The 18,814-nt window shown below is 38.8% G+C and overlaps 1 protein-coding gene and 2 long non-coding RNA genes across 5 annotated transcripts in view; 1 reads left to right on the forward strand and 2 right to left on the reverse strand.

Annotated features, from left to right (window-relative positions):
- EMCN (endomucin) overlaps positions 1-9,424 on the forward strand; it is a 106,152-nt gene extending 96,728 nt beyond the window's left edge. For 2 of the 3 annotated variants that reach the window (XM_014542996.1, XM_014543005.1), the window contains exon 11: positions 8,128-9,424. In XM_014542996.1, coding sequence (XP_014398482.1) covers positions 8,128-8,186 — 59 coding nt within the window. In that variant the 3' untranslated portion in view covers positions 8,187-9,424. Of the gene's footprint in view, positions 1-4,219; positions 4,294-8,127 lie in introns of all 3 variants that reach the window. The other variant, XM_005857225.2, reaches the window with a different exon arrangement.
- The window catches only part of LOC102238815, a 47,168-nt gene extending 29,068 nt beyond the window's left edge, over positions 1-18,100 (reverse strand). The window contains exon 1 of the long non-coding RNA XR_313056.2: positions 17,559-18,100. This is a non-coding gene — a long non-coding RNA (uncharacterized LOC102238815). The remainder of the gene's footprint in view (positions 1-17,558) is intronic.
- Positions 11,432-14,419, reverse strand: LOC106726792. The gene is made up of 3 exons (XR_001362894.1): positions 14,323-14,419; positions 14,112-14,121; positions 11,432-11,442 (listed from the first exon to the last, which is right to left on the reverse strand). It is a non-coding gene; the product is annotated as an uncharacterized LOC106726792 (long non-coding RNA).
- Positions 18,101-18,814: the final 714 nt, after the last annotated feature.

Here is an 18,814-nt window from a genome sequence, read left to right on the forward strand (position 1 = left end):
CTCTTAAGAGAGACCTTCCTTCATGATGTACCTGGTTCCTTTATTCCTACCTGGTTCTCTCAGAGGTAACCATCTGAATGGGCAGAGGAGTAAAATTCATTCATAGGGTGATTGGAAACCACTCACAGGTCCCCTGGCCATTCACCTGGCTCCACGAAGTAGCTTATTCCACTAGGTCAGAGAAAAGGAGCCTAAATATGAACTAGTCCTGAGTAAGTCCCTGAAGGATCCTGAGCATGACTATATCGTTTGTCAAGAAGAGTTCTCAGAATCTGCCTGTGACTTTTACGCAAGCATCACAATAACGTCATGTCCATTGGGAATTTAACTTAACCTGCAGCCTGGGCTCCTCCAGCTGGGGATGGGCTGCCTGCCCAGCACTTGGAAGAAGCCTCTGTGTAGGAGCCCCTGGTTCTCCTTGGGGGAGGGGCTGGGCTCAGGAACACCCACTCTACCATCCTTTTCTACCAGGGAAATGACAACACACACCAGAATTGAGGCTTCCAGAGGGGAAAACTCTAAAGAAACTTTTGTTTCTTGATGGCAAATTGAATATCTGGTTCTCCTTTAAGGACCAAGGAAAATTCCACATCAGCTGACATCTCTCACTCTCCTAGTAATTGAAGTAATAAATGGAATAGACTATGGTGTGATAATTAAGACTCTTAACTCTCCAAGCTCCCTTTACTTCATAAGGAGGCATTATTATCATGGAAATAATCAGATCTGTTCTCTGGTACTTTTCTGGTATTTCTGCCAACTTCAATTTAGGACTCACATCTCATTTAACAAAATAACCTTTAAATGGGCAACCCAACTGATTACTGTGGAAATATTCGACCAGATGACAAGAGTGAATTGGTGATTCAAAGGTTTCAACAGCCTAGAATTAATCATCTGAAACATAATGATCTTCAAATGCTCATTGTGCCACCACAATTCTTACTAAAGTCTAGTTCCTAAAACACAAATAAATCTCTTTCCCCTGCTTTTCAAACTTATTTAAATAGGATTTCTTTATAAAATTATGCTCACCATAGTTAACAGAAGTTATATTATTATAATTATTTTTACTTAAATATCCTTTGCCCAACAATGACATCTTTCTTAAAATAAAACTAAAATAAAATCTAAAATGATTAGGTTTGATATAAGTTCACAGATTTAGCCCAATTTACCCCTATCTCCTATATAAAATTTTTTAGAAATTTTATAAATGTAGAAAGTAATTTGTTAGAACAAATACCTGACTACCCATCACTCAGAATTGATGAGTGACACATTTTATGTTATTTGCTTCTAAGAAAGAATTAATGTGCCTAAGTGGTAACAGAATGAAATTTGAGCTTCCATGGCCATGAGTTCATTGGATTGGTCAGTATTTCAATTAATAAACTCTGGTCTTATATCTGAAAATGAGTTGTGTCACTTTAGAGGTCAATAAGTCATGTCTCCAAGGAAACAGAGCTCTGTAGCCACCCACCTTCAAGGGAAATGCCAGTGGGTGCTAAATTGTCTGGGTTTCTAGAAGCCTCAGTGAACCTTGGTTATTGCTCTGGTCATTTTGTGCTGATAAGAAGGTTCCTTGCCCCTGAACCTCCTCTGATTAGACTAAGATATTCATCTATCCACACTCCCTGCTTTCTTTGAATATGTTCTCTCTCGAATAGCATTCTTCTGCTGAAAATGTAGCCCATAAATGTTTACAATTTGATTATTTAAATTAGGGGTTTTCTTTAAGTAAAAGAGAAAGCCTAGTAGGGTATAACAAGAATGTGCTTTTAGCAAAAATTAAACACCAAACGTGGAAGATCAAGGGGTCTTTTATGAATACCCAGAAGATACCACACAGCTTCAGTAAAGAATCTGGCCGAGTTAAACATCCCACGATGACTGCAAAATATACATGTGACATGATGCATGTTAAATGTGATTCCCACCGACATCACATCTCAGAAAGTTATTATACATTATCTCATTTTTTAAATTAAAGGCAACAAGAATTATGAAGAAAACTGCTTGATTAGTTAAAGAATATATGACTGCACAGAAAAAAGAAAACACAGTATCTTTGAATTTAGTTTCAAAGCATTGCTTGATTTTGAACCATTTGGAGGAAGAAAAAAATGATATATGAATTCATTATAATATTGTTCTGCTTAAAAACTCTGTAAGTGTGTATTAGCTGAGATTAAGCTCAAACACTTGAGCATGTGTGCTGGGCCTGCCGTGCTGTGCCAGACTTCTCCTGCTCGGTTTTGAGCCACTTAATAAGGCACATTCCCCAGATGTCACTCATCTCCTATCCCTCTGTTCCTCAATGCACTCAAGCTCTTTTGAAGGGGATGGTGTGTGCCAGGCCAGCTCAGCCAAGGGTTCGGTGAGCCTGGGGGGGGGGGGGCGGCAAAGGATGTAGAAAAGACAGACAAAGAGAATAAGCTGGGTCTAGGTGGATCTCCTGTGCCTGGCTGAGGCCACAGAGAGAGATCCAGACAGCAAGCTGAGCCTTTATTTTATAGCCCGAGGTAAACAAGGTAGTGGTCACCATAGTTACAGTGTTCTTGTGAGTTTCACTTGTTTTGGCAGCACTTGCTGCATCGTCCTCAGCCCAATATCTAGGGAGCATCATAAGGTCAAGCCTAATTATGCTAAGAGGGTTGTGCCCTCTAAGCTGGGACTTGTTTGTGGCTTTGCCAACAGGTCAATCCAAGGCTTAACCCTGTAGCCGCTACCTTCATTAGCGTCTTAGTCTCCTTTGTCTCTCCTGTCCCCTGCCCCTTCCTCAATATGGTCATTACACATTATCAGTATGCTAATACTAATCAGTATATTATCGTAAATGCACATTTTTATTTGCTTTTTTTTTTACAAATTAAAAGATCATTAACAACAAGAAATAAGAAACAGTGTAAAGATCAGCAAAAAACAACAACAAACAAAACAAAACACAAATCGATTTATAAAGCCATACATAGATTCAGCTTCTGTCTTCCCAGCCCTTCAATATTTGGTTCATTCGCTGCATGCATTCACCGAAGGTTCTTTTCTCTAGGTACATGTGTTTCATTTGCTTTTACCATAGACATCATTATTATAACTCTGTTGGAATCAGATTGTTATTGCATCTTTCTCACATTCTCTATTCCCAATTAGAGAGACCTGGAAGGGGATATTAAGAATTGTAATGATTTTCATAAGGTTTGCTTTACATTTCTAAAAGACAGTAAGGTTCGATGAACGTTTATTTTGTTTACTTCTCATTCCTGTACTTCATACCCATTGATTCCAGGAGATGCTGTGCCTCTAGTGAGCCAGGAGCTGTCCTGGGATAGAGGCCATGAGGGTCATGGCCTTGGCACTTCTCAGAGCATGGGACCTAAGGCACTCTTGCAAGAAAATATCAAGAACAAACTGGGTTTGTTCTCCTCATAGGTTTCTGGCACTATTTATTATCTCTATGACTGTGCAGGTAACAGGTGACATCAACGGTGTCCCCAAAAGACAGCTTTCCTAACTGGTAGATAAAACCTGGAGTAAAATAATGACATTTATTCTTAAAGCTGGAGACTATAATCCATTTTGATTTTATGTAGTGTGACAGGTGTTGATATTTGAGTCTGTCTGAAAGACGCAGGTAGTGTGAAATGTGTTGATCATGAATCCAGGGGCATGCCTCTCAGCTTCCTAGGTTAATATTTATCCTTAAATTGGATAATGGAATAACACTGTTAACTTGAGTAATGTCCCCTCTGCTATGCTGTATGTCAACAAAGTGTTCCTGTTGACCTATAAATTCAATTTCACAAAACTCTCACTGAATTAAACAGAGGATCCTAGAATGTGTTCCTGATAAAATGGCACTTGAAATATATGACATAGGTTTACTGAGGCAGGACCAGCTCATGGAGCAAGCAATAATCAATAACTCATTCCCTAGGGTGCCTCTCTTGTTATCACCTCCCATTCACACACACACGCACACACCCCATTCCCAGGGAGTGAGTTAGCATCCATTGCTCCTTTAGGGTGAAACAGATGATGGCCTAAAAGAGCTCATAAGTCTTTGTGAAAAGGCCATACCAAGAGGCAAATTGTGGCTTTAATTTCATTCTTGCAGGGAAGTTAGGCTTCTCTTGAAAAACAAAAACAAGCCAAGAAACTTTATTTTCATCCTTATTCACTCCCTGAGCTTAAAGTTCAAAACATCTTCTGTTCCTAGGTGAGCGCTCTGCACAAGGAAAAACCAAAAACTGACAGCTTGATGAATCCTCCCCACACCTGGGCCGTAAATATGTAAGTTTCCTAATTTCATTCACTGAGCTACTCATTAATGTCTGCTTTGTTAGCCGGTTGCAGCTTAAATGACTTTCAAAGACTTTTATTAGGGGAAAAGTTAATGGTTTGTGCCAATGAAACCATCATTGTCTACTTGTCTAAAAACAAACACTAAAATGATTTGCCAGAGCAATGAATGGCTTGGGGGGCTATAAAAAGTTCTTCCAGTTGCCCTGCCTACCTCAGAATGGCACAGTTCCTGCCTATTGGGGACATTTCCTTCTCATTGCAGTTTGCCTTTATCTGGGTCACCATACACACACTGACAATGCACTTAGACAGGGTCCTATTGCTATTCCAGACTCACAGGACTCAAAATGAGAATGCTTACAAATGTGTAGTTTATTGCAGGAAAGGTTATAACACAGCAGCAGCATTAATGTTGGGATGTGCATCACAGCCAAAAGCTGGCACAGGGGCATGAAATCCAGAGAAGCCAGCTTGGAGGTCCGATTGTCCTCCCTCTGTAAGGACTATACCAGGATGTCCTTCCTCTCTGGGTCCAGGAACCATGGATATGTGCACAGAGCACCTCAAACAAGGTGATCCAAAATGTAGTTTCACCTGGAGTTTTTTATACCAAGCCAGTCATGTAGACAATTTCTTGGTCTATAACTAGCTGAGTGACAAAGCCCTCCAGGTATTTTAGTGACTACCATATGCAGATGATCAATTTCACTACAATAATAGTTAATCAATAAATAATTAAAACTTTTCAAAACTATGTTTACAAGCAACACTGCTATTCTGCGTGCTCCATGCTTTGACCAGGAATCAGGGCAAAGCAGGTGTATTTCTCATTTCATTAAAAGAGCGCAGGCCTTGTCCTGACCGGTTTGGCTCAGTGGATAGAGCATCGGCATGCAGACTGAAAGGTCCCAGGTTCGATTCCAGTCAAGGGCATGTGCCATAGTTACGGGCACATCCCCAGTAGGGGGTGTGCAGGAGGCAGCTGATCGATGTTTCTCTCTCATCGATGTTTCTAACTCTCTATCCCTTTCCTTTCCTCTCTGTAAAAAATCAATAAAATATATATTTAAAAGAGCACAAGCCAATTTTAGGCCTGCTGGAATTAACTGTCCCAGCTTAGCATGCGATTGTCTTTGCTTTCCTAGAATTGGCTCAGATTTTCTTCTGACTCATTTCATTTTCATACGAAGCATTGATTAAGAGCCCTCACAATTAGTGTTTGGTGCTTTTTAGAACCTGCAGAAGAATTTGCCCTTTGGCAACTAATATTTTTTTAAAGAACAAAAAATATATATGCCCATAATTGGCAGTCACTCTGGGTAGTGTCCAGGGGGAAGATTATCATTGTTGTGTCTACTCCCTATGTCACCTGCCCAGCCACTAATATGATGCTGTTATAGACACTGTAATAAAAAACTCCTTTGTTCCTATATTGGTTGCAGATTTTTGAGAAAAAAAAATGGTCGATGCAACATTAATCATAAGCACTACCCTACTCACATAAATCCAGATGTTTACCTAGCTGATCTATGCTGCAAACACTTGACTTTACTTGGAAGTTCACATACAGAGGAGCCAAGTTCAGTTAAACAATAACTGGGACCACTGTCAAAAGAGCTATTAATACAAAAATAACTTGTGTTAAGTTTTGAAGGCCACTGAAGTAAAAGACTAGACATATGTTAGTTCTATGCAGTTCAATACACATTAGTGTTTTAAATGCAAATGTGCTCTGTTTTCTTCTTCTGAGATTAATTCTCTTATGACAAGAAGTAGCAAAGATGACATCACTAAAGGAATTGATTTGCTGTTACATAGGACTTCAGCTAAGACCAGAATTTCAATGCGAAAATGTGAAGTAGGGAAAGCACACTTTCTTCTTATTGATGCCAACAATGGTCTGAATGAAGTGGTCAATAATCAGCGTGGACATGGGGATAGTAGCCAGTAATATCCCACGGAGAACATGTATAAAGGACTAAAGGAAGAAAGAGACAATAGAGGAAAAATTAAGTATGCTTTAAGTGCCTGACTAAGAATTTTCAAAACATAAAACAATGTAAGAAAATTCAATGGAAAAGATAGAAATTCTACTATATTATGACTTAAAAGTTCCAAATATAAAGAAAATTATAAGAAAACAAGTTGAGGAAATGTATAAATACGATACCAGTTCATTAATACTCTAAACATACAAAGATGTTGTATACATATTGGGAAATAGAAAAGTAAAGCAAAGACCATGAACAGATCATTTATGGAGGAGGGAATAGAAATGATAACATAAAAGTGTATAGAGGATTCCTATACTACTGCTAATCAAAAATGTGAATCAAGACCAAAATATATAAACTTCAATCTACTTGAACTTTTTTGTAATTTTAAAAAATTATACTGGTGAAGCAAATAGTTTCATATCTTGCATTTGAAAGTATAGATTAGGTTAATAATTACATTGGGTTCCACATCCAAAAACCAGGCTAAAACAATCATTTCTCCTAAGATCATTGTGCTTCTTTGTTTCTAAAGTGTTAATATACTTAAAGAACCTATCGTGATACTTTATTATAAAAGCAATAATTTATTCTTTGTAAGAATTATAAATTTATGAAATTTTAAGGTTGTGAGAGATTCAGTGCTTATAAAGTCCTGTATTATTACTATTATTCAAAAAGATGACACATACACTGAAATTTAGAGAGATTTTAATGCTGAACCCTCTTGTCAGCCGCAGATGCTCTGGGAGACCATCAGAAATACCCTCTTCTGCAATCCTTTCCACAAACTAAGGCTTAACATAGCTCCTATGGCCACTCTCTGCTCCTCAAACTTCCTCTCCCTCATGCCATGGAAGCCAGTGGCCACCTTTGCCCTATGCAAGGCAAGAGTGCAACCAACTCTACCAAAGACCCTGCTTCTGCCAACTGTGCCATAAAGAATAGGATGCAGGTCTCCACCCCAGCACCATGCCTGCCCCACCCCCATCATATCATCCTCCTCCTAGAGACTCTAGCAAACCCCAGCATTGCCACACAGCAAACATCTAGCCCCTGCCAGGTCAGGCCACTGCCCATTTCCCATCTCCGGCTACTTTTTAGACCAACAGAGAAAGTTGTTTCTGCCCCAATATAATCAACCAAAGTCCTCGCTCTGCTTCCTATGAAAGAGACGCAGAGTTGCCTGGCCATTCTCTCTACTTATTAGGAGAAGAATGAACGGTGCCAATAAATTTCTTAATTACCCACATTGTCACCCCAAGCAGCACCCCTTGAATTATGTCCCTTAGTGACAAGGTACAGTTAAGAGCTTTAATTAGAAGAGGAATATGATGAGATCTGTGCTTGAGACACATCGCTGATGTTTACTGTGAAAGATGAATCCAAAAGGAATGAGACTGTAAGCGGAGAAGTCAGAAAACTATTGCAGTATTCTCTCAGAAAAGGACAGGACTTACCACATCTGCAGTGACACAGAGATGGGGATGAAGAGACAGAATGGAAGAGAGAAATGTCAGGCACATATGATTCTGTGATTGATTGAATGTGGACAGTGAGGAATGAAGAAGATTAGGACTACATATGATGTCCAGACTTCTGGCATGAGTGACTGGATGGATCATGGAGGTAATCGCAAAGCTGGGAATTATGGAGTGAGAGGGAGCAGGTTTAGGAGGCAGTATAGTGGTTTTCCTTTCAGACATGTTCAGTTTCAAGTGACTCTACTGGGTGGAAAATAATTATTCTAGTCACTAGCACATTCACCCCCATATCCAACATCTCTACTTACTCACTTTCTTGGAATCTGAACTTTTTTTCCCTACAGGCTTAATCTTCAGCTTCTATGCTCCAGGATTAGAAAGAGAGAAAGACCTGTGGAATTGATCCTGACTTCCAGTCCTGCTCGCCAGTCTACACCAGTCACCTGTCCCAACAAAATGATGTCCAGACGACATGCAATAATCTGATAGAATAAAAAGTCCTGGGTCTTTCCCGTCCATTGAGACAGGAGAAAGCACATTTGTACATTGTCTGGGAACATTCTCAGGAGAACCGATTTTAGGAAAGGCATTTGTGAGCAGTTAACCAGGCAGCCCAGGCATGTGGGTTCCCTGATGACGTGACCTTCCTTCAAGTTTAAAGTTTCCGGAGCTGGCAGTTTTTACCCATGGTGCCTTTCCTACTTTCCTGGCGTTCTTCTATTACCTAATGTTTGTATTTATTGTTTTCTACTATGACTATGTTAATGCAGGGAAAATTTGCAAGTGTATTATTAAATATTAGGTAGAAATCATGACGTGCCACTTTGTACATAAAGATATTTTATTCATATGTTCATATGTTAGTTTTAATAAATATTGACTGTATTCAACACATTAAAATATCAGAATGTGACCGTGAAGATGGTGAAGGTATTGTCTTCCCATAATTATGAAAAAGTTTGGATTGACTATTAGATTATGGGAACTCTATAATGAAAGGCATCTGTAATAAGTGAGAAAGGGACAGAGGATTCATGTATTAGACCCTGTTAGGGGTAAATCATACCATTTCTTTGGTCTTTCTATTTGTAATTCACACTGTGTAACAAGGATGTAAGGGCATTTATGACACTGTACTGCATTCGTTAAGAACATAAGCAGGATTGAGGGTAATCCTTTCAGTTAAGACTATCTCCATGCATTTTTTTTTATTTCTTTTAGAAATGTAATGATTTGTCCTAGCAGTGATTGTTAATAGAAATGAACATTTCATAAATACATGATTGTGATATTATTTTTCACTGTATCCCTCTCCTTAAAAAACATATGATTGTAGCTGCCGCTCCATCAGGAGCAGATTATTCAGTTGAAAGCTGACTGATCAACCTTGACCTCTTCTTGGATGCGTGCAATCAGAATGTCATGTTGGGTGAAGTTCTGTGGAAAGTTCGGAAACTAACAAGCTGCCCGTGGCAGCTCTTTCACTTGTATGATTACCTTCGCCGAGTCAATGCTAAATCATCCTAGTGATGTGAGGACAGTGCGGTAGAATCTGAACGGTGTATATAAAACTACCCTTTAAATTTATTTTGTTGCAATGTATTTGAAAACTTCCAGCTTTAAAGATTATGTAAATAATCATCTTGGTTTTAACTTTCTGATGTCTGCACACTAAGACACCAACAAGCATATCTATATTTCTAAGTGGTATCTCCTCTTGTTTCTTTGAGAAGGAAGATAGGAAATTGAAGGGGAAAAGGAAAGTAAGAGGGTAGAGAAAAGGGCAAGGATCCCCAATATGTACACTTTCCCATGAGAGATGTTCTATCCGTGCTTAACTCCAACCTAAAAGTCTTCTATACTGGTGCAACAGGGGCATTTGTCTTCAGAAGGAAAATATGCCAACACCCCTAGAATGCTTTACTGAGCTCCTCGGCAGAAGCCTTGTTACACAGAATGTGCTGAGAGAAACAAACTCTTCTGCAACTTAAATTACTGCAGTGATGTGTTATTCCGGTGTCTAGAAAAACCATTTTCTTGACTTTGCATAAGAATTGTTGGAAGAATTTACAACGATTGGGAAAAGGGAAAGCTTCTTAATGGTCATGAAAGAATAAAATTCATTCTAGTTCAAGAATTGTGCATAAAGAATATGCTTTATACTAACAACTATAGCATTAAATCTTCAGAGTCAGAGTGGTAAGAAAATTCAGGAATTTGCAGATATTCATGGCATTTTGGAGCATCGATCTCAGATGTCTGCATTTTCATAAATCAACTTAACCTTCTATTGAAATAAGTTTCAAGGCAACATTATAATTAATTAGATTTTTAATTATCTTATTTAAATTGTCTACTTTCTATGCCTCACTTGTTACATGCTCTTTATTCTAATATACTGTTCAAATGTCACTGCAGAGAGGGAATAGCTGTATTTAGATCAAAGGCAAACTTTTCTATGTGTTTGCTCTGCATAACAATATGAATATAATTTAAGTCTATCAATAGTAAAACATAAACAAGAGCTAACTAACTGGCACGTTTGTTATCTAAGAGTAAGGGAATGTTGTTGGCTGACACACCGGCTATAATCAGCCCATAGAGAGACTTCAAAATTCTCCTTTCTGGGCTGAAATATTTCATTACATTTCTGAAAAATCTGTGTGTCTTATTTCTTGTCTACCTGATATACAACTCAGGACATCAGAGAACCTTCAGCAGTGAACCTGCTAGCTTTCCCTGATTTTTCTCTGTTGAGCTCTGTTTATGATCATTCAAGTTTGCACGGAGTCCTAATAAGACAACTGGGTATGTCCTCTAAAAGTTATGTTTTCTAGGTCCCTCCATGCTGTCTCAAAGAGTAACAGACCTAGAGAGTATTATGCTAAGCGAAATAAGCCAGTCAGAGAAAGACAAATATCACATGATCTCACTCATATGTGTAATCTAATGAACAAAATAAACTGATGAACAAAATAGATCCAGAAACATAGAAGCATGTAACGGACTGTGGAATCTCAGAGGAAGACGGGGGTGGGTGGATGGCAAGAGATTAACAAAAGAACTTATATGCATATATGCATAACCCATGGACACAGATAATAGTGTGGTGAAGGCCTAGGGCAGGCAGCAGGTGTGGGCTAGAAGGGGTCAATGGTTGGGCGGGGGAGGGAGGAAGGTGACATCTGCAATACTTTCAACAACAAAAATAAAATTTTTAAAGTTATGTTTTGAGTAATTATAGTCTCAAGACAATGGAACTGTTATTTTTTGCCTAATATTAAAGATATCCATCATTGTGATTAATTAAATAAGTACCCTGAACTGAGAATTTGTGATGGGTTATCCAGAGATTTTCTCTTAAAAATTTCCCTGCAAACACTAACAGGACTTCTCGTGTTTCATTAAATGAGTATACTTTGTCACTGTTTCAAGGGGATTTGTCCTATGAGCCTGAATATAGATATTTCTTGTTCTGGCTACTTTTTAAAGAAAATGAAGCTTTGATAAGTGATGAAAAAACATCTATCTTGTTCATCAATATTGCATTCATGAACTTAAAGTCAGAATTCTACCGAAGTAATTAAGGATAATATTGTTAGTTAGCTAACACCATATCCAAGACTCATTTTGTGCCAAGCACTGTGCTAAAAACTTCACTTTCATCATCTTGGTTAATCATCACAATAATGGTAAGAGGCAATTTCTAATATTATTATTTTTATTATTATCATGATCACCATCATTATCATAAGCATATCCGTTTTAAGACAGAAAGCTAAATAAGTTACCCAAGGTTGTAAAACTAGTAAACAGCAAAAATTTGAATTCCAACCTAAATCACAAGTCCCTGTTCTTCATCACTATACTACTTAGTCTTTCTAATCTCAGTTTATTTATCTATAAAAAGGGGTTATGCAATCATGCTCCTGGCCATAGTTATAAGCAGGGTCCAGATTTATCATCCTACTATAAACAATTATAAAACTGAACAACTGCTTCAGTAGACAAAGGCAGAATTAAGATGTGATCCTTAAGAAGAGAGGACAAAATTGTGATCTCTATGAATAACCAACTCTGACACATTTGAGTCTAGCTGCAGAGAAGAGGACACCTAGGTAGAACCTGATAGGCACACTGAGTTGAGAAGATATAGATTGGAGCAAGGAGACTCAGGTAGCTGGAATTTATGGAGCAGAGCATCAGACAGGAGGGAGCTACATAGCAAAAAAAAAAAAAACAACACCTAAAAAAACAAAACAAAACCCTTCGTATATAGTTGAATTTGTATCTGTTAATGGGATATTAAGCTGTATATACACTTAGTGTGAAACTCCATGAAACCAGGTAAAGGGTACTGACTAGTTGTATGCTGAAAATTCCTAGATATCATACAGGGCAGACAGACATTCTGATCATCCATTTTGGAAAATCCTCATTGATCACTTTTATCAATGATCCCAGAAGATTCACACCTTAGTAGTTGTATTAAAATACCCCTAGCGCAGTGATGGCGAACCTCTTGAGCTCGGCGTGTCAGCATTTTGAAAAACCCTAACTTAACTCTGGTGCCGTGTCACATATAGAAATTTTTTGATATTTGCAACCACAGTAAAACAAAGACTTATATTTTTGATATTTATTTTACATATTTAAATGCCATTTAACAAAGAAAAATCAACCAAAAAAAATGAGTTCGCGTGTCACCTCTGACACGCATGTCATAGGTTCGCCATCACTGCTAGCGGGTGCTTCTAGTCAAAATAGCAGTGTAGCTAAATGCAGAACTCGCTGCCTCCTACAACCACATCAAAATTACAACTAAACTATAGAACAACCATTATTCAGAACCACCTGAAATCTAGCTGAACGGAAGTTCTGCAACTAAGATAAAAAGAAGAAACTACGTCTGCACTGGTAGGAGAGGCAGATAGGTGGAACAGTCTGGTCCCACATCCACGTCTGCCGGATAAAAACCGGGAAGGATAACTCAGCTGTAGAGGTTCCCCCTGAGGAGCGAGGTGTCCCAGTCCCATACCAGAACCCTCAGCCCAGGGTTCCAGTGCCAAGGAAGAGAAGTCCCCATAATCTGCTGGAATCCTAGGCATTCCTCTTAAAGGGCCTGCACACAGATTTACTCAAACTCACTTGCTCTGAGCTCCATGCTGAGGCAGCAGCTCAAAAGGCTCCAGGGACATATGGGGAGGAACTGAATTGTCTGGAATCAGGGTGAGCTGGAGGGGCAACTTTCTCCCAGACAGAAGTGCTGGTAGAGGCTATTGTACCTTTTCTGAGTCCTCCCCTCACAGAGCCAGCAGATGAGCGCCAACCTGACTAACATTTCTCATCCTGCCCTAGTGATTCCCTGAGACCCCACTCCACCCAACTTGGGTGCAGAGTTGGCCTCAACATGCTCTTTGCTAAGTGACCCAAGCCCAGCACCAGAAGTAGCCACACTTGGTTCACAGCTTGGCTTCTCATGGACACCTCCAAGCCCAGCACAAATAGCAGCCATCTGAGGAATGCCTAGGATTCCAGCACCTACCCTCTCACTCACTTTGTAGCTCATGCCAGGTTGTGGGGGAAAAGGAACCTCATTCCCTGCTGGTGAGAATGAAAACTATGGAAAATGGTATGGAGGTTCCTCAAAAATTAAGAATAGAGTTCCCATATGACCCAACAATCTATCCTCTACCCTTTGTAATACTTTTAGCAATAAAAAAAAAAATCTATCCTCTGGGTATCCTATATAATAAAAGCCTAATAGGCAAATTGTCCTTTTGGGCGGTCATTCAACTGGGAGTTCAACCAGGAGACCTGGAGTTCGACCGCTTGCTATGATGTGTGCTGACCACCAGGGGTTGGCATGGAACATGGCGGGCGTCAGCAACACAGCAGTGGGCAGCAGTGGAGGCGCTGTTGGCCTTGATGAGCCCCGATGAGAGCAGGACCGGGGCGGGATGGTGGAGCAGGTGAGCGGGTGGCGCCAGGCCAAGGCAGGGTGCCAGGAGGGGCTGCTGGACTGCGAGGCTCGGGGTGCGAGCTTGGGCTGCGAGGCTGGGGGCCCAATCTCTGCAGGCCACCCCAAGGGACCCCACCCATGCATGAATTCGTGCACTTGGCCTCTGGTCTACACATAAAAAAATGTGAAAACATTTATTCGCAAAGATATATGCACTCCTATGTTCATTGCAGCATTAATCATGTTGGCCAAAACATGGAAACAACCAAAATGTCCTTCAATAGATGATTAGATAAAGAAGATGTGTTATGCAATGGAACACTACTCAGCTGTAAGAAAAGATGAAATACTGCCATTTGTGACAACATGAATGGGCCTTGAGAATATCATGCTAAGCAAAACAGGTCAGTCAGAAAAACTAAGAACCATATGATTTCACTCATGTGTGGAATATAAAACTGAAACTCAGACACAGACAACTCTATGATGGTTACCAGAGAGAAGGGGGTGAATGGGGTAGTAAAGGCTAAAGGGAGCCAAATGGTGAAGGGAGATGATTTGACTTTGGGTGTTAGACACACAATGCATTATACAGATCATGTATAATAGGAATGTACACTTGAAACCTATATAATCTTATTAACCAATGTCACCCCAATGCATTTAATTTAAAAAATAAAGCAAATGAAAGCATTTAAAACAAACACTGTCAGCCACTACATCGCTGCTTCCATTGCAATGCCATTTCGTTAACTCAAAGAGCTCAGATGATTTGATAGATGGGAGAAGGCACAGATGAAGTTTCCTCTGGCTTCGCAGGAAGCCCACTTACCTGCTGAGTGCAGAACACTGTTTGTCATATATATGCTGCAAGAGGCAGGTTTTAATTCATGTCTCTATTATCTAAGAATTATGTTTAGAAAAGGATTAAACTTCACTTTGGCATTCTAGACATATGTGCTCTGTCTCAGCTCCATCCCGTTATTGTGATATGGCCCACTCCCTAGGATTGCCCTAAATTTTTATTTCACAAGAAGAACAGTGACTTTCTGATAGCTGAGCTCTCACTCTGGGGAGGGTAGAGTGTGAAGTATAGAATTGAAGTCAAACTATCTAGATAGAGAAGTGTGGGAAGCTTTCAAAAGTGAAGCTTTAAAAAAATGTGTGTGGGAAGGGAACAGAAATTGAAATTATCTATTAATACTAAATGCTAATAGTTATTACTTTCATCATCATCAGTATAGCTTTATTACCTCCTACTAGGCCAAGGTTTTATTTTAGGCACAGGAGTTATGAAAATACACCATAAATGATAATAATTCCCTGTAAGAGCTTATTGTCTATTATAGAAGATGAACCATAGAGCTGAAAGGCGGTGGGGAGCTTTTCTGACTTACTGCTAATAGGGGCAGGCAAGCTGAAATGATGAAATGGAACACCATCAGTTATGTGGCATCGCTTGTTCTCACAGAGCATACACTGTGTACAGTGCAGAGGAGTGGAATGAATGATGAGCTCTGAGTTAGACACGAGCTTAAGTCTAGGTTCCATTTGTCATCCTCTCAATTTTAAAATGGCAATATGAAGGTTTTGAGAAGATTAGGATGATGCCTGCAAATAAACCAAGCATGAGAAACAATAACTTCAAAACAAACAAAAAAGAAAGTTAATAAAGACAAATAATTTGGTATGCAACATTAAACAGAAACAGAAGCCACATCCAGGAAAAGTTCTGCCTCTTTTCCCCTGGGCATTGAAGAAACTAAATATATTTCAACCAAGTAGTGTCTTATGGAGGCAGAAGCAGTTTCAGGAAGATGCAACAGAAGATCTTTTTTATTTTGCTTTGTTAATTATTTTTTTAATGCTGGAAGAAAGGAAAAACACACAGTCAAAAATATTTCCAAAAGAACATATGTGCTTTTGATGCTTAGAATAGCGGACTTTAAGTGGCACAATTGAATGACACAGGATTATGTTTCCTGCTCTTAACCTATTTTAGGAAATTGTTTTGGCCAAAGATCAAGAAAGACTTCTTTCTTTTTGCTGAGCCAAACTAATTAATAAGGTATTTTACTAGAGCAATAAAAAGTTCACACCCTTGAGATACAAACATTAGTAGAAAGATTCCAGAAAAACTTCTCTATTTGCTAGTCAATTTAATAATCAAAGATTATATACACTGGGTTCTCAAACTCAGTCACCTGAGTATCTCTTTAACTCAGCAGTTCTCAACCTGTGGGTCGCAACCCCTTTGGCGGTCCAACGACCCTTTCACAGGGCTCACCTAAGACCATCCTGCATATCGGATATTTACATTATGATTCTTAACATTAGCAACATTACAGTTATGAAGTAGCAACGAAAATAATTTTATGGTTGGGTCATAACATGAGGAACTGTATTTAAAGGGCCAGAAGGTTGAGAACCACTGCTTTAACTGTTTCAAAGACCTGAGATTTTCTATAACTCACCCACTCTATTTCCATATTTTAAAAGGTGGATTTTAAAATTTTGATCCATCTAGGGCGAAGATCTAAAGATAAACTAATCTGTCCTTCGAGATAACCTGTCCTCTCCTTTTATCCCAACGTGATGGACAGCAATAACAACCAATTACAATACGTGCTTTCCTATTATGGGTATCAGGAGGCAGGTCCCCATTATTCTCTAAAAGACATTACAACGTTTAGGCAAGCATTCTCATGAAAGTACAAGCCATGGTGATTTAAGTGTAGTTAGCGCTGTCATTCTCATCTTATACATAGGCTTTTCTTGGAATAGAACAGCGTAAGGCTTTCTCTATCATACCTCGGTATGGTGTTTTAAGTCCACAGGAAGGAAGCCCCAGGAGAATTATCCAAAACTCCTTTTAAGAAAAGAAAAACTCACTGCTGGATTCTGCTGTGAATACACTTTATCTAATCATGATCATGTAAGATGTATTTAGAGGTTCTCAATTTTGGAATCACTCAGTTGACAGAATTTAAGGTTGAACCAAAACTGTGATGGTATAAAGTAACTAGAGGCCTAATGCATGAAGATTAGTGCAAGAATAGGCCTTCCTTCCCATGGCTGCCAGCACCACTTTTGCTCTGGCCCAGAGCCATCTTCCACCTCTCGCCTTGTTCTATCAATTTGCATATTCCCTCCTTATTGGATGTGGGTGCCGCCATCTTTGTTGTGAAGTTATGGTCAATTTGCATATTCCATCTTTATTAGATAGGATGGCATAGTTCAAAGAAGTTACAAGATGGAGAGAAGGCGAGGGGAAGATGCAGTAGGGACCCTAATGCTTTCATTTTACACAAGGAAAAACCAAGAGACACTAAGTTAATGAAAAGGAGAAAGATGAGTTTAATTATATTATTTAAAGTTAAATAGAAGAAGCAATAAAAGCATTAAATAGTGATATAGATCATAAAATGTGGGAGGCGAGAGGAAGATGAATGCAAAGTAGTATTAGTGAGCTAAATTCTACTCATAGCGTGGAGTCATTAGCTACTGTCTAAAGTTGTTACAGAAAAAATATACATTTATTTTTTACCACTGTGGTAATAAGCCTCACAGCAACTGAACACAGAAACAGCTAAGGTCGTCATCTCTGGCTGAATTAGGGGCCAGAGAGTAGAAGTATCAGTTTAGGCTCTGCAAGAGCTCTGCTAAATAAATACCATGTATATATTTTCCTTTCAAAAAATACAGTAAAACAAATATATATATATATATAAAACAAATATATATATATTATTTATGTAATAAGGCTTTACAACAAATTTTACTGAGCACTCTAACAATCAGAATTCCACTTACCAAAATAACTCTGTGGATGGATTGTGTTGCTGTTATTAACTCCCCCAGTTAATAGGTATGGAAACACATTGTTGGCTCCAGGCAAGATAATTTATTGCTGGAAAACATACAAGTAGTTTGTAAGTGGCCAAGAAAGCTTTGGCTTCACCGAGGTCTTCTGAATTCTGGTCCAGAGCCATTTCCATCAGAGAAGCTGAAATTTTTTCTTGCCTTAGACTTGAAAGATCAACTAGCCTACCCACCTTATCTGGACTGTCACCTTGGCTGCTGGATTACCGAAAATTGTCCTTGCATCACCAAGAAGTCATTCAGTCACCAAAGACTTAAGAGCAAATTCTCTTATCAACACCTTAGCTGCATGAGAAAAGAATTTTAATGGGTACATATTTGGAGACACTTATTATCAGAATGTCTTAAGCTAATAAAATTATTAAAGCTCAAATACCCACTGACATCTAAGCAAATTATGTCACTAGATTCACAATCCTATGACAAATTTTCTATAGTCTAAGGCCATACTATTTAATAGAAATAGAAAGTGAGCCAAATATATAATTTTAACAGACTGGCAGCTGTCATGGGGAAGCAGGGGAGAGGGAGGGAGGTAGATGAAAGAAGATGAAGAGATTAGCCAAAGAACATATGTGCATACATAACCCATAGACACAGACAACAGTATAGTGATGTTCAGAGGGAAGGAGGGGTTGGAGACTGGGTGGAGATGGGCAAAGTTGGGGGGATGGGTACATACATAATAGTGTCACAATAAAATAAATAAGTCAATGGAACAAAAAAGTTTCAAAATAAATAAAATAAGATGTCTAGTAACCACATTTACAAAAAAACTGGAAAGAAATGGATGAAATTATTTCAACATGTATATAAAAAATAAAAAAAATGTTTAAAACTATGAAAAAATGCAATGTTTTTTCCAAACTAAGCCTTGGAAATCAGGTGTATACATTTTACATTGATACCCGATCAAATCAGACTCTCCACATTCAGATATCCAATAGCCATGCCGTTTAATGGCTACCTCATTAGATGGCACAGCTACAAGGAGTCTAGGAACCCCAATCCTCCGGTTTAGAAACTGCAACCCCCAAAACTGAAAAGGAAGAGCAGGAAGACGGGCTAATACTTTAAAATATCAAATAGTTCAGAACCAGGCCTTAGTGATGGAATCAAAGTTTGTTAAATTATCCAATAATGTCTTCAAAATAAAGTGTTGTTTATATTATCTTTATAAAGAAAAT

This window comes from Myotis brandtii, unplaced genomic scaffold, assembly GCF_000412655.1.
Source record: "Myotis brandtii unplaced genomic scaffold, ASM41265v1 scaffold1087, whole genome shotgun sequence".
Taxonomy (NCBI): Eukaryota; Metazoa; Chordata; class Mammalia; order Chiroptera; family Vespertilionidae; genus Myotis; species Myotis brandtii.